Source organism: Globicephala melas, chromosome 2, assembly GCF_963455315.2.
Source record: "Globicephala melas chromosome 2, mGloMel1.2, whole genome shotgun sequence".
Classification (NCBI taxonomy): Eukaryota; Metazoa; Chordata; class Mammalia; order Artiodactyla; family Delphinidae; genus Globicephala; species Globicephala melas.
In genome coordinates, this window is record NC_083315.2 from 96,771,212 (window position 1) to 96,788,699 (window position 17,488).

Sequence of the window (17,488 nt, forward strand, 5' to 3'; positions counted from 1 at the left end):
GGAAAGCAGCCAGCCAAGAGAGGAAGAACATTCCCAGCAAGAGAACAGTAAGTGCAAATGTCAGGAATGTGCCTGGGCTATCTGAGGACTGGGAAAGGCTCTTGTGAGACCAGAGCAGAACCTCTTCTCAGGGGTTAATTTGGAAAGAATGAAAGAGAACAGCTAGACCCCAGATCACTGCCTGTGCCCGGAAACTATCATTCTGAGTCCAAATTATATGGTTTCATATAAATGCTGCATCAATCACAATCCTGGTAATGACCGATAGAACACTTCTATTAAGTTTAAAGCAACAGGAGTTGGTCAAACGACAACATTAGCCCCCTATATCTGTACAGTCTATATAATAGTTGAAGCATGTTCATACTTAATACAGTGGAAATTCCTAATTATGAGCTTGATTACTCTTCCCAGTTGGTCATATAAAGAAACCAAACTCCAGAGTACTGATGAAACCCATCTGGGCTCCCCTAGCTGGTAAGCAGTAAATCTCTGAAATGGACCGCTGATCTCCCAAAGTCTACTGAGGTGTCCTCATATGCTGAAAAGGGTAGATCTGCTTCTAACTGTATTTATTCCCCCATTTGTTTCCCACCTATACCTTATAACACTTCAGAAGTGCTAAGGAAAAGAAATTAAGTTAAAATTAATCTGAAGTTGCATTTGTCCTTTCTGGGAACTTTAACTGTCCCCCATATCAAGTGACAGATCAGGTTTACTCAAATTTTTAGATATGCAATCAAAGGAGCATGATAATTACAGAAGACATTCAGTAAGGTCATAATCAGAAATTCCTAATGCTACCCTTCTCTCCATCCTCAAAACATCTTGTGCAAACTTACAGCATAGACTATTCACACAGTTATAATGGGTTGTTTCTCTCTCCTTGGGGTAGGGCTACACAAATCAATGTTGAACCTTCATCCAGCAGGTCCTTGGCAAAGATCTGAATTGTAACTGGGATATAAAAATGTAATCCTGAACACTACATTAAGGTAACCAGGGCTACCTTCCTGATGCCTATTTGCAAATTGAAATTACTTTGCATAGACTGTATGTCATCCTCCAGCTTTGCCACAGGAGGACTAATAAATATATATCTCGTGGGTGAAACCATCCTTAAAAGATCTTCCCAGAAGGTCCATTTTATGACGTTTTTTGAGTGTGAAAGATCTATTAGCATCTAAGATTAAAAATAATATATACTGATTTTAAATATAAGGCAAACTTATTTAATCTTAATATTTTTATAACTATAATGGTAAAACTTCAAAAATCTACCAAAATTCTTCACTAAGCTTACATCTGAATACTACCTTTGTTGATTCTATATCGAAAATCTCTGGAATCCATCTCCATGCATGCAACTATTTTCCCATTAAACAGAGCAGCTGAGGACAGGTATTGTGGTTCTTATACTTGGTTCCTAGCATAGTAGATGGGACACAGTGAATGCAAAGTAAATGGTGCTATTTAAACAAAAAAGTGGTTCGAATTTTTAGAAACTATCTGTATCATGTGGTATCAGTAACATATTTGAACTAACCTTTTTTCCATGTGAACATCTGAATAAAATCCAACTGGTCTGATTCTGCAAAGCTAATAAAGCTGGCCCCTCAGACAGTGTGTGTTGAGAGACAGGAGGAGATGAGAGACAGTATTTCTAAACTTTGCTATTGATGAGGAAACTTGTAAAGTTGACCAACTTGCGTGTGTTTGTGTATGTGTGCGTGTGCACATATATGCCCATGTGCACTGATCTAGATAAATCTAAATAAATTTTACCAAGTATGTTTCCTGTTTAGAACTAAAATGCCATTAGTACAGTGGGAAAGAAAAGAGAGTTCTTTTCAACATGAACAAGCTGTGTCTATAGGCACACAACATGAAGAACTGAGGAAATTTCCTCAGTAATTCAAAAGCTTAGGAAAACATTTTCTACTGTTGTTTGGATACTTTGAAGTTTCAGTTAACCATGATGGAATTACTCTGTGGATTGTATGGTCTTTAATACAGACTTCAAATTCTGAATTGAGAACATCTCAATGCTAGCAAGAATACAGAGACACAGGAATTCTCTGATATTGCTAGTAGAAATGTAACCATTACTATCTTTCTAGATGGTAATTTGACAACATATAATAAGATCATTAAATGCTTATTGTTTACACCAGTAATTCCATCTACAGAAATATTAAGAAACTAATTCAAATGCAAAGACTTATGCACCAAAATATGTATCACAGTATTATTTGTATCAGAATATTGGAAACATATATGTTCAACAGAGGAATAATTCAGTAAATTATGATACCTTCATATGAAGTAATAAAATAAAAATGTTTACAAAACGCTCTCTTCAAAATAATATGTATTTTTCCAAGTATCAAATTCAGAATTCACAGTTGCATATATAGGATGACCTCATCTATGTAAAAATGGATTGACAAAAGACTGGAATGAAAAACACCAGTGGTTATCTATGGGTGCCACAATTATGGGCAATCCATTCATTTCTTTTTTATACCATTAAAAATGTACTTAATTTTCACAATAGGCATGTATTACTTTTATAAAAGAAAAAGAAAGGAAGAAATTGTTGAGATTGTCAAACTGCTTAAGTACGGTTTGATATAATTTTGCCTTTATTCTAATCAGCTGGGAAACAAAAACCTTTCAAGGCCAATTTACCACAGAGAATACAGGGACATTCAACCTGCACATTTAGAACAAGAGACCTGTGAGGTCAAATCATCTGAAAGGTAACAACACAGCCCGTCTACAAGCACAAAGTGCAGGGCAGAAAAGTCAGGAAGCAGGGTGGTAAAGTAAGAAACCAGTCGGACTGCTTTCCTATTAGACGGTCCATTACAGCCTAACTTCAAGATTGTGTTTCAAATGTCGTGACTCCTCAAAGTAATTGAGGTTCTCACATTTAACTAAACTTAAAGGAATACAAGTATGTTTCTATATTTTCATTATTACCCAATCAACTGTTCGAGTAACCATACTTAAAGATCTTTGTTTTTGGCCTAAACTAACCAGGTAATCCAATAAAGTATGTTCATACCTCAGAAATCAAACATACTTTTTTTTAAAAAAATAAATTTATTTATTTATTTATTTTATTTTTTGGCTGCGTTGGGTCTTCACTGCTGTGTGCGGACTTTCTCTAGTTGCGGTGAGCGGGGACTACTCTTTGTTGTGGTGTGTGGGCTTCTCATTGCGGTGGCTTCTCCTGTTGTGGAGCACGGCCTCTAGGCATGTGGGCTTCAGTGGTTGTGGCACGTGGGCTCAGTAGTTGTGGCTCGCGGGCTCTAGAGTGCAGGCTCAGTAGTTGTGGCGCACGGGCTTAGCTGCTCTGTGGCATGTGGGATCTTCCCAGACCAGGGCTCGAACCCGTGTCCACTGCATTGGCAGGTGAATTCTTAACCACTGCGCCACCAGGGAAGCCCCACAAATTTAGTTTTTAATGAAAGTAAATTTTTTAAAAGCAGCATTTAGAGATCTTAGAAATCATCTAATTAAAACGGCTTTTTTACGATGAAAAAAAAGATTATTAGAGGGCAGCCCATGGCCTGTTAGCAAATCTCCAAATTTCTAGGAAATGCTTTATTTTCCCTTGTTGATGTTAACTGGGCCTTAAAATCTGGAATAGAACCATACTTTTATATGAAAGCCTAAGACTATAAATTTTATAAATAAGAATGTATTTTTTGACACGTGAGCCACTTTTCAGTCTTTCAGTGGAGAGTCTGGTTGCCAAAGCAGTTGTTGGCTTCACAGCACTTCATGGGCCTTTCTCAATTTTATATGTATGATTTAGATGATGACTTTAATTTAAATGTTAATTTCACTGAGGAGATTATGACTTTTGAATAAATCACTTCAAACTTTACAAAGGCTTCTTAAGGAGTAACTCTCCTAGGTATAAAAGTGTGTGTGTGTGTGTTTGTGTATGCATGTATATTTCTTTAACAGACACTTCTACTCAAAACAGAATATATCTTTTACCACTATGGCATAGTGAATACTTTTTTAAAAATCTAACTTCAATAAACACTCAATTCTTAAGAAAAAAAGACTTTACAGAAACATAATACCAATATTTTATCTGCATATTCATTTAATTCATAGAATTTTCATGCATAAAAATCATTCATCTAAAATCAGTGGTGTCACTCTCACCACAGAAAGATTGCTCTGTCAATCTTAAGTGTAATAATTTAAGAGCATATTTCAAACTGTTTTCCTTTCCAGTATGCCCTTAAAATATTTAAGAAAGCAACCAATAATTTCTAATGCAAACCATAACCATTTACCATTATAAGTTATTCACTCATATTACAAAGCCAAAAAATTTTTAATTTTTTAAAAAAGGAGCTATTTTAAAGATGCTTTTTGTTTCAGAACAAGAGGTTGGGAGCTATAATAAATTAGGCTGAAATTAAAATATCTCCTGAACATCATGTTATTGATTCAATACTCAAGACTTTCCTTTTAAAATATAAACCCCTCTTAAATTCTGACAGTTGTACATTATTATGTGCCTCCTTATGTCCTTACTTGATTTATATCTTTTTTTGCCTTTCTAAAATGGCTAACCCAATACTGACGATGCAAAATACAACTGTACCAAAATTTAATCTTATTTTCTAATATACTTTTCAACTTGCTGATTTAAATAAGAAATAAAATTGGTTTGAGAACTTTCACATATACGTGTAGATATACGTATGCATAAACATACGCATCTATCCAAGATATGTGCTTACAGTTTCAAGCATCCAACTGAGATTTTCTAATACTGAAACAATTTATTACATAGTAAAGATTTCACACACATGTAAATTAAGATGGTTTCACCATATTCTTTAAATCCATATAACAGAGTATTTGAGAAATTAAAAAAAATATACTTGAAGTCTTAAATAAGAGACTTAAAACAAGATGCCTTGGAATGTTATATAGAAAATCAATTTATTAATCTAATTTATTCATAATTATTATTACAATTAATAGGTATTATGATACCCTCTAGTGGGGCAGGCAGGTCATACCTCTGGTAATAACTTTCAATCGCTTCCGAAGTATGATGTTTGGCATGTGTTCTCTTAATATGTTTCTGAAACAAAATAAAAAAGATTTTTATGTTGTGTCACAGATCAGGTTCAAGAACAAAAATGACACATTTCTTGATTCCAATGTCTAACATAAAGGACAAACCGAATAACAGTTCGGGGATTTGGGTGGTGGTAGATCTTTTTTCCCTTCTACTCTATGAACCTATGCATTTTAATCTCTATTGCGTGGCTGGGATGTCTCCAGACTGTACCACAAGGTACAGTATATATGTAAAAGCCAACAGGGTCATAGTAATTGAATCTAAATTAAGTTTGCTTAGGGTTGTAGAGGGCAAAGAAAAACTTGTTCCTTGTTTCAACCTTTGTATTAATTTTCCCTCAATTCAATTCCATCTAAGTCCTCCGCACTCTAGTTTTACAATCCAATTGCCATTTTTAACCAGGAAGAACATTGCTTAAAAACAACTTATTTGAAAACTACAAAAAGTAATTCCATAGAGACTTGCCACTTGACTGACACCTGTCATCTCATGATAAATGACTCCATTTTCTGCCTCTCTTGCCTTCTGCCACTCCAGCAATGGTCATTTATCATCATCTCTGTCAGCAATGGAAAGCGGCACTGACAGTGCAAGTCAGCAAACATTTAGCACATGGAACCACGCAACACAGGGAAATTATTATTGTCAGAATAATAATGGTTTAGCATAATTTATTACAGGTCCACCAAATAAGCAAAGGCTAGATGTTATTAGACAGATGGATGGGTAGGCTTGGCAGGCCTCCACTGAGACGCAGGCGGTGCTCGATGTGGAAAGGAGAATATCCTCCAACCCAATCAGAGAGCTGGCAGTTCAATTACAAAGAAATAAAGGGACATTCATCATTCAATTAGGCACCTGTCAACCCTCACAAAGGAGAAAACTTCTAACCTGGTACTCCTGGGAGAAGATGCTCAGCAGAGTGGCCTGCGATTGACTGGAACAAATAAAAGAAGGACAAAGTTAATTACTGGAGTGCACGCCAAAGAAACAAAAGAGAAAGGAGCTTCAAAGGTAGGCCTGCTGCCCTGTAATCTAACAGAACATGAAAACAAGTGTGGAAAAGTTGTTCCAGATGAACACCTCAAACAAAGGCTTCCTGCTGCTAGGTCAAGGAGACAGAAAAAGGGAAAGGGGAAAATATGGATGGTCTCAAAGCAAACTATCATATGATTTGGATTTTCTTAAACTTTAGAATGATTATAAATCATATCTGTACCATGCAGGTATGTTAAAAGGGACCAAAAAGAGGCAAGGTTTATTCCCATTGATAAATGATAGTCAAATCCCATAAACAGTAGAAAATGCAGTTCATTCACTGGCAACATTCTGAAATTTATTTTGTTAGCAGGTAGGTATCCTCTTCTGTAGGTCTCTCAGATTCAAGGGGGGAAACTTTGCTCTTCACCAGAAGTAGCACAGAGACCACTGGAACATTCCCACCGATACTGGCCTACTTTGAAAATAGAAGCTTTCATAGCAGAAAGCTGAGGCCCTTGAGGACAGCATTCCCTAAGACTGCCGTAAGCCTTATTCATCTAAGACTCCATGCAATGTCAAACACCTGGCAATGAAGCAACCTGGAAAACATTCATCCCAAGTGGGAATTTTCCTCTTACGATTGTTAACATTTAGAAATGGAACAGAATTTTTTTCTCTAAAAAGCAATCAATAGCCCACTACTATTCTTTCTGATTGCCCCCTGTAGATACAGCTGCCTTATCATATCTTGAAAACAATTAATTATCTCTGATATATTTTCCTACCAAATGCTATCCGAGCAAATTACAGTGTTAATAATTCTGCTTTTATAGTACACCAAAGCACTGTGAATAATTAAAATTTTTCTATTCATGAATGAGACTGCTTAAGCTCATCACAGCTAATTTGGAGAGTATGAAATAAAAGCAATGACACCATATTTCTTTACTCACTGTCAGTACTGTCATCTCTTGCATATCATTACAGATTTGGCTTCTAACCCCTTTCCACTCTTATTAGATTACAAAAGAATATGTTTAAAAAAACACCATAAATGTTTATCAAGGAAAACCAATGATTACTAAAGGACTGTTTTAATAACTCAAAAGTACTGAGAAATGATTGAATAAAATTATAAATCCATTATAACTTTTTCAATGTCTCTAAAAATGGAAGGCACCTTTGAAAAAGCCAGTTCTATGTATAAAATCTTCCTATTATGCCTGGCTTCCCTGAGCTTCACATGCAAATCACATACTGTAGTAGGGTTGCTGACAACCAACTCCTGAAAAAAAATGGCAAGGTTAAACACAAATCTTTATAAACTACTGAATGAGTCACTATGTTATATATTTATGTACAATAAATACAGCCCTCCTCATTGCACAGCAAAATATATTTATGTTAACCAATTAATGGAAGGCAAAATGTCAGTCTCTTGGTCTCAAACAATATGATGGAAATAAATGTGCATGTAATGGGCAAGTCAGGGACCAATGACTAATGAGGAGGAAACTAAACTGAATCAAACAAGAGTAGAATGGTAGACGCTCAGAAAGGGAAGACTAACAGACAGCAGAAGGAATAAGCCCAAGAATAAACAGTTCAAAGCGAGAAGTTGGTCAAGAGTTGAGAGCACTGTAAAAACTGAGCACAAGATAACGCCTTCAATCAGGAAACTGTCTTAAACAGCTTAGAATTCAATTCAGCTAAAACCATGGACATAGCCTATGGAGCAACACGTTTTCTCAGCGGCCAAGTGGGTTAGAGAGAAAATTCCAGCTTACACTGGGGGCAAAACCTGGCTAGAGCTAAAAAGAGAAAATGACTTACCATAGTAAAATAGAAAGACAGACTTGGGTCCAAAAGGCTTTGGGTTTGGCTGACCATACAAAGCTGTAGAGAACTAACTGATCTTTGCTAGGTAGTTTGTCAGTCAATGCTCTCTTCCTGTGTGTGCTAAGCTTACAGAAGAGCGCTGTGAACAAGCCTCACGACATAAAGAGCCGGAGAGTAGTTTTAGTGCAGCTAAGACACTGACCCCAGTGTGTATTATTTGTTACTCTCTTCCAGTGTGTGGATTCTGAGACGGGATCCCAAGGCAAGACTGGTGAGTGGAGAAACCATGACCTCGAGGGTCTAGCTTCAAAGAACTCACCACCTCTGCCTGCCCCCCACTGCAGCTTCCCCTACTGTTTGATTCGATTGGCAAGAGCCACAGAAGTTACGGTTTAAATTCAACATTCCTTAGGTTCACAAAGAATATGGTTCCTGGCTAGAGAGGAAGAGAGGAGAAGATTCTGCGTAACTAAAAGGCTTATCTTAAACGTCACAGTCAGTCCATCAGCAGGTTTCACTGAGCGTCCACAATGTCCTGAGGTCATGGGTATGGGAAAATATGCCTCCAAAATAAAAACATTAAAGTGGACAGGAACTGATTTAGAGGAAACTTTCAACATATACGTGCGTAAAAGCAAAAATTAGAACATTGTCAAGCGCTCACATATTTTTTAGGGACTTAGTGAAGTAAATCATACCCTGAATCCTCACATATTTCAAGACTTTGGAGCATATACTTGTCACTTAGCATACATGTGTTTTCCATTTATATATTCAAAAATACAGTCACTTACTTTGCACAAATGCCCAAAGTCTCTTCAAAGATCGTTTTGTGTTTTTTTCCCATGCTACCCTCCCATATTAAGCTCCTCACCCTGCAGGTATCTGAGAAAAGAAGAGCATGTGAGTAGACTCCTACACTAGCTATGTAAAACCTTGTCTGAGTCGTGTGACAAATGGCTTTACGGAGCAGCAGTAGTCATGTTGCAGCAATGGGGAAACAAGGAAACAAGCATGAGGACAAAGCCAACACACTGAGGACCTGTGACAGGAGACGGAAGGAGCTTGGGTCCTTGAGGACACTGTTGAGCTGCTCAAGACCATGAATTGAAGTGACTACCTTCCATACTTCTTTTGAGTAATAACACATGTCCTTTTTTTTTAAAGGAAGGAAGGAAGGAAGAGAGGGGGGAAAGGAAGTGGGGGAGGGAGTGAGGGAAGGGCGGAGGGAGGGAGGGAGGAGAGAAAGGTTTCTATTTCCTATGTGCCTAGGAAGTAGGAGACACAATCGAGGGAGGGCTCAGAGACAGGGTGCCCTATCACGACGGCACCTGTACAGGATGCAATACTTGGAAGGGGCTGTCCATTTTTATACTTTCTAATTCTCTTCCTAGCTGGCAGCTACTGTATTTGGCTTCCTTAAAATTGTTCCTCTGTCTGTCACTGTGTCACTAAACTGACATCAGAGACTGACTAGAGATCATAAATTGCTATGTGTGAATGCCTTTTCCATACAGATTTTAAACATTGATGGGGTACTGATTACCCTCATTTTATATTGCATTCAAAACTTCAAACGCCAGGTACATAAACAGGCAACAAACCAGTGCCCCATATAGTATTTAACTCAACATGTGTCCACACCCATCCAGCTAAGATACTCAATAACCTGAAGGATATTAGAGAAAATGAACATCAGGGAGTTGAATGGGTTCAGCAAAGACTAAGAGCAGAACTTAGCACAGACTTAGCTGCAACGCAACATTCTTACAAGGGGGAAGTCTTGATGTTCCCAGGTGAAGACTTAAAGCAAGTAGAACCTTCAGAAAGAAGATACTACACTTTATACTTTAAGTTCTTCCTCTTTCAAGTGCCCAACTTCTGAAAAAGACCATAAAGAAATAAATGTTTTTATTCAACTTTCAAGCTCCTTTTGCTATAGAATCTATGATGTGTCAATGTCTACACTCTAATGGGCTTGAAATCCTCTGAACAAAATTAATATTGCTTCTAGAATTCGGGAAGCAGTAAACCAACCTAAGAAGATAAAGCAAGATACTCTTACAAAGCATTAGGCTTGCAGACCTCACAAGGTACAACTTCTCTAAACCCATGAAAGAATACAATAAAACACTGGCTGTATGTGGCCAGTGATTCAGGGCACTAGTCTAGGAAGGTTTTCCATAAAAGCAATTCACTTCCCTCTCTCACTCCCTCCCACACCCATACATACAAATTTGAAACATAGAGCCTTTTTTTCCCCTCTAAAATCAAAATGGAATTCAATAAGACACCAAGGCTTGGTACAGCAGTACTACTAATTTTTTTTTTTTTTTTTTTTTTTTAGGAAAATAACAATGTGAAGTGGAAAGAGTCATGAGAGATTACTGATATTCTGGGAAATTACTGAGGAGAAAAAAGAAAAAAATATATAAACTAAATTGAAGAAATAGAGAAAAATGTATCTATCATACCCCCCACACCCATTTCTTCTTTCTAATTTCCAACTTCATAGTGAGGATATGGACTACATTATATGCCTAATAGTAGCAAATATTCCCACACATGACTATACAGATGGCACCATTAAGCTTAGAAGTAATCAACTATCACAAAAAATTCTTACAAGTTACACTCATGTTTTACATATACAAAAAAAGTGGTTACTGTCCCAGGCACTTAACTAATTTTGCTGACAAACTGAAGTCACATCCAAAACAGCTCTATCTCCAGCAAGAGCTAAGAGTTATATGAACACCTACTTTGTGCTACACACTATACTGTGCCCTTTATTTTACCGTCATAGCAATCCTCTGAGGTAGGTACTATTATTGTCCTTATTTTAAAGATGGGGAAATGGAGAAAGGGAAGTTAAGGTAAGTACACAATTAAAGAACTAGGTAAGTGGTAGAACTGGAAATCGAAATCCAGGTCCAGTTCCAGAACCCAAGCCCTTAATCCCCATGCTAATCTGCCCTTCTAATGTGTGCTAATACCCGTTGCTTAAGGTTAAGCATTTATATGTTACATTATACTCCAAACAACCCTGAAAGGTGGGCATTCTTGCTTTTTTGATAGAAAATTGAAGTCACAGGAGGTCAAGAGTTTTGATCAAATTCTATGGCCTTAGACGATATTCGCTTTTAAAAAACTCAAAGGAAAACTCAGTTTTCCTTTAATTAACTATACAAAAAAATTTTCCTATAGTAAAAAGTCAAGGATTAAAAAATTGTTGGGTAATTTCCATTATTCTTCCTGCAGCTAAGGTGTATTTTGTTAATAACAAACCACACCATTGTCTGAAGTGTCTCTATGTGACTGTAAATGTGTCTTTCGCTCAAATGTTATTTACTGTATACAAAGCAACTTTAAATCCTTCCCTGAACAACACAGGTATAAACCCAATCAACGTTCTCTACAGAGGACAACACCCTCCATAAGTGTTAATTTTATTATATGTTTAATGAAGTTACCTAGTTATAAAATAGTACATATTCTGTGTAAAATCCATAGGTGTCCATCTGTGTTCCTGTGTTTTTTACTCTGTGTCTGATGTGTGTGTGTGTCTTTCTGTCTATATACAAAAGTAAAATTTCAAAAATTGTGTTTTAAACATTTTTTGTAACATGCCTTCATTACATAAGATATCAACATTTATTCCTGCCATAACACATTAACCTTTTAAAATTATTTTTATCATGCTTAAGACAAAACCATGTAACCACTTAGGTCACCAAATAGAACACTGCTGGGACCCCAAAAGGCACTCTACCTGATCATCACCCTTTCCCTCTCGCAGGTGAATCTGATCTTTATCACTTTCTTGCTTTCCTTTACAGTTTTACCACCCAGATATGTACCCCTAAATTCCATAGGTTAGCTTTGCCTGTTCATAAACTTTATTTTAATGGAACCACACAGTGTGTGCTCTTCTGCCTCTGTCTTCTTTCACTCAATAATATATCTGTGAGAATCATCCATGTTAATTTATGTGAGGTTAATTCATTTTCATTGTTGTATAATACATTCTATTGTATAAGTATACTTCACATTTATCTATCCTATTGATGAACATCTGAACTGTTTACAGTCTTTTGCACTGAGAATAATGCTGCTGTGAACATTCCTGCACATGTTTCCTGGTGCGTATGTGTACACATTTCTGATGCGTATAAATGCAGAAGTGGAATTCTGGGTCATCTGACATGCAAATCTCTAGCTTTAGTAGATACTGTCAAACACTTTTTCAAAGTGTTTGTAACAATTTTAAACTCCCACCAATACTAAAGGAGAGTTCCCACCGCTATACGTTCTTGTCACACCTTCTAGTTAATGGCTTGTATTTCCATTTTCTTTCTGCTGTCTTTTGAAGTGCTAAAATTTTAATTTTGATGAAGTCCAATATTGCAATTCTTTAATTTTATTATTGGTACTTTTTGTGTGTCTTTCCTAAGATATCTTTGCCACTCATAGTCACGAAGATAATTCTGTATGTTTTGTTTTAGAAGCTTAAGAATGTTAGCTTTTACATTTGGGCCTATGATCTACCTTGAGTCAATTTTGTGCATTGAGATAGGAGTCACGTTTTGTTTTTGTTATTTTTGTACATATATCCAATTGGTCACACACCATTTACCGACTGAATTATCTTGTTGCCTTTGAGGAAACCAAATATCTAAGGGTCTATTTTGGGACTCTCTAATCTGCTCCACTGATTTGTATGTTTATCTCTGCACAGATACCACATTGATTTGATTACAATTGATTACATTTAATGTATGTTCTAATATATTTAGGTTTAAGTCTATCATCTTACTGAATGCTAATTTTCTTAATCACTGTACATTCCTTTCTTCTCATTTTTTGTATTCTTTTAAATTGATTTAGTACTTATTCTTCATTATTTTTCCCCTGGTAACTTGGAAGTTGAATACTCTTATACTATTAATGATTATCTTACATAAACACATGGCCCCTTGGTGATTAACTGCTGCCTGGAAAATACAAAAACTTTGCAACACTATCTATATTTCTTCCCTTCTGACATATAGAATATTACTGACGTTGTTTTAATTCTACATATATCTTAAAATTCACAAGACATTGCTGTTGTTTTATACAGTTTCTGTTCATTCTGATATATCCACATATGAACATTTCATTGCCCTTCCTTCCTTCCTTTTCCACTCTTCCATCCGGAATAACTTTCTTTTAATAATTCCAGCAGTGCAGATGTGTTGGTGATGTCAAATTTCAAATTTCAGCTCTTTTCAATGATAATGTGCCTTATTTCTCTACCCAGTTTTAAGATTTTTTTTTTTAACTTTGGTTATTAGGAGTTTTAACTCTGGTATTTAGTAAGCTCCTGCTTACAGTTTGCTGGACTTCTTAAATATATGACTGGATACATTTTGACATTTTGAATATTCTCAAGTATTATTTCTTTAAACTTGCTTTAACACTCTGTTTCTCCTACCCAAGACTCCAAATAAGTGTATGTTAGCCCTCCTTACTGTATCCTCTATCTCTTACTCTCTCTTCATATTTTACAGCATTTTGTTTTTCTTCGTTATTCTCTGTTACACTCTAGATATTTTCTTCTCATTTATCTCCCAGTTCACTAATTCTCTCTTCAGTGATGTCTAACTTGCTATTAAATACATCCATTGAGTTAAATCCATCCAATTTCAATTACTGTATTTGTCACTTGTAGATTTTCTATTTGATTCTTTTTTTCAAATAAGTTCCCTGAAGAGTTTCAATCTTCTTTTTTAACATCTTGAATAAACTGTGATTATAAAAATTCTGTTTAGTAGTTCCAATAACCAGAGCCCCTTTAAGTCTATTTCTACAGTTTCTACTGGTTCCCATTTATGTTGTCATGTATCCTTATGTGACTGAGTATCTCCCATTATGTGCTATACTACTTGAAAAACTGCTTTATAAATAATCTGAATACGAAAATGATTAACTTTCTTTGGAGAGGATTCTGATTTGATTCTGGGAGCACTAGGAGTCCAGGATCACCTTAGTCCAATTTCAGGTACTGAATTTTTAGGCCAGTGAAGTAAACTTGAAGGTGAACTATAGTAATGTAGAGCTCTTTTACTTTCAGTCCACATTAATTCCTAGGGTATAGCCCTTTAGGGTCCCACCTCAAAGCTTGGGACATTTGCAAGAGTTCCCACCTTTGGTGGACCCTGGTCTCTAAACCTTGTCCTCCAGCTCTATAAAGCTGTCAAAGGTTCTGTTCAGGACTTGGCTAGACTATATCTGCTGAAAAGGTAATTAAATTTTAATTTAATGATTAAAAAGTTAGTCCCCCCCTCAAACCCTTATTTTCAAAAATTAATGCATTACTAACTAACCAATAGATTAAAGAGGAAATCACAATAAAAATAACAAAAATACATAAAATTGAGCAATGACAGTAGTGTGTATCAACAGTTGTGGGAAATGTATTGCATTAATTGGATATAAGGGGAAAAAAAGAAAGAAACCGATTTTATTCTAGGAGGCTCTGGAACACTGAAGATCCCAGCAAACAAAACAAAATAGGACAAGAAATAAGAGAATCAAAAAGGAAAGAAACAAACAAAATGCTCCTTCTTTGAAGATGAGAAGAGAATCAATAAACAAAGAGAATCTATAAACGAAAGTTTTAAACATTAATACGAGATCTCAGAAAGGTAACTATATATAAGATTAAAATAAAAAAGAAATAGAATTATTATAAAACAGTAATATTAAATTAGAAAATGCAATAGAAAAAATGGACCTCATTCACAATAAAAAACCATAGTTTTTTTATACATATACATTTAACAAAAATATGTAAACCTTTGAAGAAAGTTATAAAACATTACTGAAGAGCATAAGAGGGTTCCTGACTAAATGAAGAGATATTTTTACAAAGGAAGTATCATGGGTAAAAAGATAGTATTAATTAAACTGTCAATTCCCTACACAGTAATCTATGATTTTTTTTTTTTTTAAAGCTCCAGGACAGTCTATTTGAGGGAGGGGTGGAGAGGGACCATCCTCCCTCCGGGTGCCATGGTCAAAGCTCACCCAGGGAGTACACCCCACCTTGGGTCCAGCTGCCTCACCGGGCCCTTCAGCAGCAGTGGGGGAACCAAATTCACAACAGAGTTTTCTGGTAGGATGAGATAAATTTATCTTAAAATCCATGAAGAAGAATGTCAGAAATAGTTAATAAATTTTGAAAAGCAAAAACAAAGTGATATATCACTCTACCAGATATCAACATGGATACATTTCAAAAATAGAGTACTTAACAAAAAACAAAAAAAGCATGCTACAGAATTATACACACATTTGTTACCATTTATATAAAATATAAGAACAGCAAAATATAATTACCTTTTTTGTTCATGGACATTTATGGATACAGTAAAAGAAATACATGAGGCTGATAAACACTAAACTCATGACAATGGTTACCTCAGATGAAAGAGAAGGGGAAAGGAATCAAAGAGCTCTTTTAAAAAAAATAATTTTTTTTATTTTTAAAATTTTTTGAAACATAAAAATCTGAAGGGGAAAAAACTGTAGATAGTGTCAGGATATTTCATTTCTGTAAAAGTAAAAAGCATCTGAAGCAAATATAAACAGAGGTAGATTCAAAGAGTTCATTATACTATTCTGTGTTCTATGTGTGCTATATTTCGTAATAAAATTAAATAGTAGGAGAAGAAAAATGGAAAGAATTGAAGGAGCTGGATAACTTGATCTAAGATTTTTTTCTGCTCTAAGTCCCACCCTATTCTAAACATTCTGATTTAATTAGAGGCATAAGCACCTATACTTCTTTCCTTTCTAAGTAAATTTGGGTTTTAACTTTTTAGAACGAGCCATAACATAAATCAGATAAAGAATAAGAAGCTTGGGTGAAAGACACTTAATTTTGCTTCCAAGACCAGATGTCGGGTCATTTTTCTCTAAAGCAATCCGAATAACTTCAACACAATATAATAGATACACCTGTAAGAAATATTTATCAATTCTTTCTCCCTATAATAATTTATTCTGATTTCATTCTTTAATAAGTCAGATAAAACTACAGTATTAGAAACCCTTAAGTTTGTAGAAATTTTATTATGATTGCCAGAAAGAGTAAGAGAGCAAGAGAAAGTTAACAGATAATGATAGTCTGATAACAATAGCCTGTATGGGAAGATATTTATAATTCTTCCCCCGTTGGTAAAAATTCAACTTTCTTCCACCTCTGCATGGAGTATTAGCTAGCGTATTTTCCATCATTTCCTCTCCTCTGGCTAGTCTTCATTTACTTCCGAGCACACGCTGTCTTTAAGCCACAACCCGTCTACACCTTTCAAACTACTGTCCACCGTTTCTCTTCACTACCAAATGTCTTTGTCTACGAGGTCTTTGGTTCAGTATATCCTATTCGGCCTCCAACCCATGGCAATCTCACTTCTGTACTCACTCCTTAATTGAAAAAGACATACTTCTTACCTTAGCTGACCTCATCACAATATTTTGTACCTTTGACTATCTTCCCTTTCTTAAAAATCTTTCCTATGAATTCCAGGAAACTATTTTCTAAAACCTCTCCTTCTCCCCTGCTAACCACTTATCTTTCTCTCTCCCACTGGCTGCTAGCCTCTTCCCTGGGGTTTCCTGGGGCGGGGGAGCGGATGGGGAGGGAGGAGGTCTCCCTAACCCTCTTCTTCTCTTCATTCTACTTGCTCATGTGGGTGACAGCACACCCTGCTGTGTTCCCAACAACTACTGCCGTAACTTCCAAACATACATATATATGTTTCCAGCCTCCACCCCTACTCAGAATCACGTTCTCAATTTTATAGCTCCCTATGGGACATTTCCCCTATTTGGCCGCATGCATCTTAAAATCAAATTTACCACCATACTCCTTTCCCACAACTGTGTTTCATACCCAAACGCTCTTAAATCAATTATTTCCATAAAGGTAAGACAGCTGGGCTACAAATCCCAAGGTAATTCTTGATTCTTCCCTCTCCCTCACACCTGAAACGTCTAAGGAGTCAAGAAGTCCTGCTGATTCTACAATCAAAAGTTTTTTTCACATTTGTCCCTACTTCCCTAAATGACTAAATAGCTTCCTGATTCATTTCCCTTGCCTCCTATCTCTATACTCTTTAATCCAACCTCTAATTTACCAACAATGCTTCTAAAATACACATCGGATGATGTACCCTCTTGGCTTGAAAATCCCAGGAGGCATCAACTACCTATAGAATGAAGTTCATACTCATGAGCAAGGCACTTGAGGCCTTTCTCAACCTGGCTTTAGGCCCCTTCTTTTTAGCTCTCCCACAATGCTTTCCCACCTTCAATCCCCCAAGCAGTTTATACTTTAATCTCACCACATCGCCATAAATTACCATCTTCTTTCTGGAGTCTAGAATGTTCTTTGAATCTCCTCATTCTATTTGGAGAACTTCTACCCTTTAGGGTAAAACTGGACTCAGGATACTCCTATATGACTTGCTATCACTATTAAATGAAGCTGTTTTA

At 36.1% G+C, this 17,488-nt stretch overlaps 1 protein-coding gene across 13 annotated transcripts in view; it reads right to left on the minus strand.

Moving 5' to 3' along the window:
* The window catches only part of CDIN1 (CDAN1 interacting nuclease 1), a 245,976-nt gene that overhangs the window by 181,226 nt on the left and 47,262 nt on the right, over window positions 1-17,488 (minus strand). For all 13 annotated transcript variants that reach the window (XM_060294484.1, XM_030844132.2, XM_060294480.1 and 10 more), the window contains exons 2-3: window positions 6,017-6,062; window positions 5,061-5,125 (exon numbers count right to left, since the gene is read on the minus strand). In XM_060294484.1, the coding sequence (XP_060150467.1) occupies window positions 5,061-5,125; window positions 6,017-6,062 (111 nt within the window). The remainder of the gene's footprint in view (window positions 1-5,060; window positions 5,126-6,016; window positions 6,063-17,488) is intronic.